The following is a 1241-nucleotide window of genomic DNA, read 5'->3' on the forward strand; positions in this document are numbered from 1 at the left end:
CGAGTCGTCAGAAGGACGTGCGACAGAGTCGCCAGGCGCCACGCGCTTCCCACTACTAGAATGGGGCGACGATAGGTCAATAGCCGGGCTCGGGCTTTGACCAGTGGCTGTAGCAGCCGGCTCGTAATCATGAGCAGGGCTGTCTACAGCAGGAGCAGGAGGCGGGGATGCCTCGTAACGAGAGGGACGTTGTCCTGAAGCACGTCGCTTGGCTTGACGTTTCGCGAAGTCGAAGCGCAAGCGCCGCTCTAAGCGGATATCTGTTTCCGAGAAACTAGCTCGGAGAGCATCAAAGGAGTGAAGCCGTCGAGCTAACTCCACCCAGTTTTGAAACTGCGCTTCATAAGCATTGGTGGTTTCACCCGCTGCGAGGACCACGGGTACAGTCTGCATCGCAGGTACCGGCTCACCCCTGAGCTGCTGGCGTAACCGTTCGCGATACTCAGCAGGAGTAGTAACTTGCGGAGTCAAGTATCGCTCACGGAGCGTCTGTCGTTTAACGACTTCGTCCGTCGTACTGGCCGCAGGCCCACACGTGTAGGTGTCAAGTGGCTGCAGGGCAGCGCGTCGGGCTGCTTCAGCCGGGCTTGACCGCACATACCCGTAGTCACGGCGCGAAGTCCCCACAATGGGGCGGGCCACAGGCCGATTAGGCCGAGTGTGGGCCTCTGCAGCGATCTGTCGGCTCTGGGCGCCGTCGAGGTCATTGGTAATGACACCCGGCTCAGGGAGCTCATCCTCATATCTTGAGGAGAGTGGTGGCGCGTTGCGCAGGGCGTTCGAACCCGACCACGAACGGCTGGGAAACGGATTGGGCGTCCGAAGCTCGCGAGAGTTCGACGCTGGGTTCCCAGCCACTTCGCCAGAGGCGACCTCACCAGGCTCTAGCTCGCCATGACTGGTGGGCGAGCCAGGTGGCTCGGGCGAGCGTGAAGCCTCGTCCTCACTCGGAGGTTGGCTCGCCGAGCGGGAACCATGACGCCGCTGGTGCTCGTTGTGGTACTGTCGTACACTGAGCCGCTGCACAGCAGAAGCCTCGTCGGCGGGAGGACCTGGGGTCTGCGGGGAGCGCGGGCTATCGCGCCCAGACATAGAGTCACTAGGTGACGAAGGGTCAGAAGACCGCGGCGAGAGCGGAAACATTTTTGCAATGCAACTTCGGTAATGGGCTCGGGGAGCCGAAGTTCTTTGAACTTGTGATGAGGTAAAGTGACCTCCAACGTCTTGAGAAGGAAAGACCG

At 60.9% G+C, this 1241-nt stretch overlaps 1 protein-coding gene across 1 annotated transcript; it reads right to left on the minus strand.

Annotated features, from left to right (window-relative positions):
• Nucleotides 1–24: 24 nt before the first annotated feature.
• PPTG_20485 (hypothetical protein) lies at nucleotides 25–1143 on the minus strand (the record flags this gene model as incomplete). The annotated part of the gene is made up of 1 exon (XM_008919291.1): nucleotides 25–1143. A coding segment is annotated over one exon (1119 nt), but the record flags the coding sequence as incomplete, so codon positions are not given.
• Nucleotides 1144–1241: the final 98 nt, after the last annotated feature.

This window comes from Phytophthora parasitica, assembly GCF_000247585.1.
Source record: "Phytophthora parasitica INRA-310 unplaced genomic scaffold supercont2.664, whole genome shotgun sequence".
NCBI lineage: Eukaryota > Oomycota > Peronosporomycetes > Peronosporales > Peronosporaceae > Phytophthora > Phytophthora nicotianae.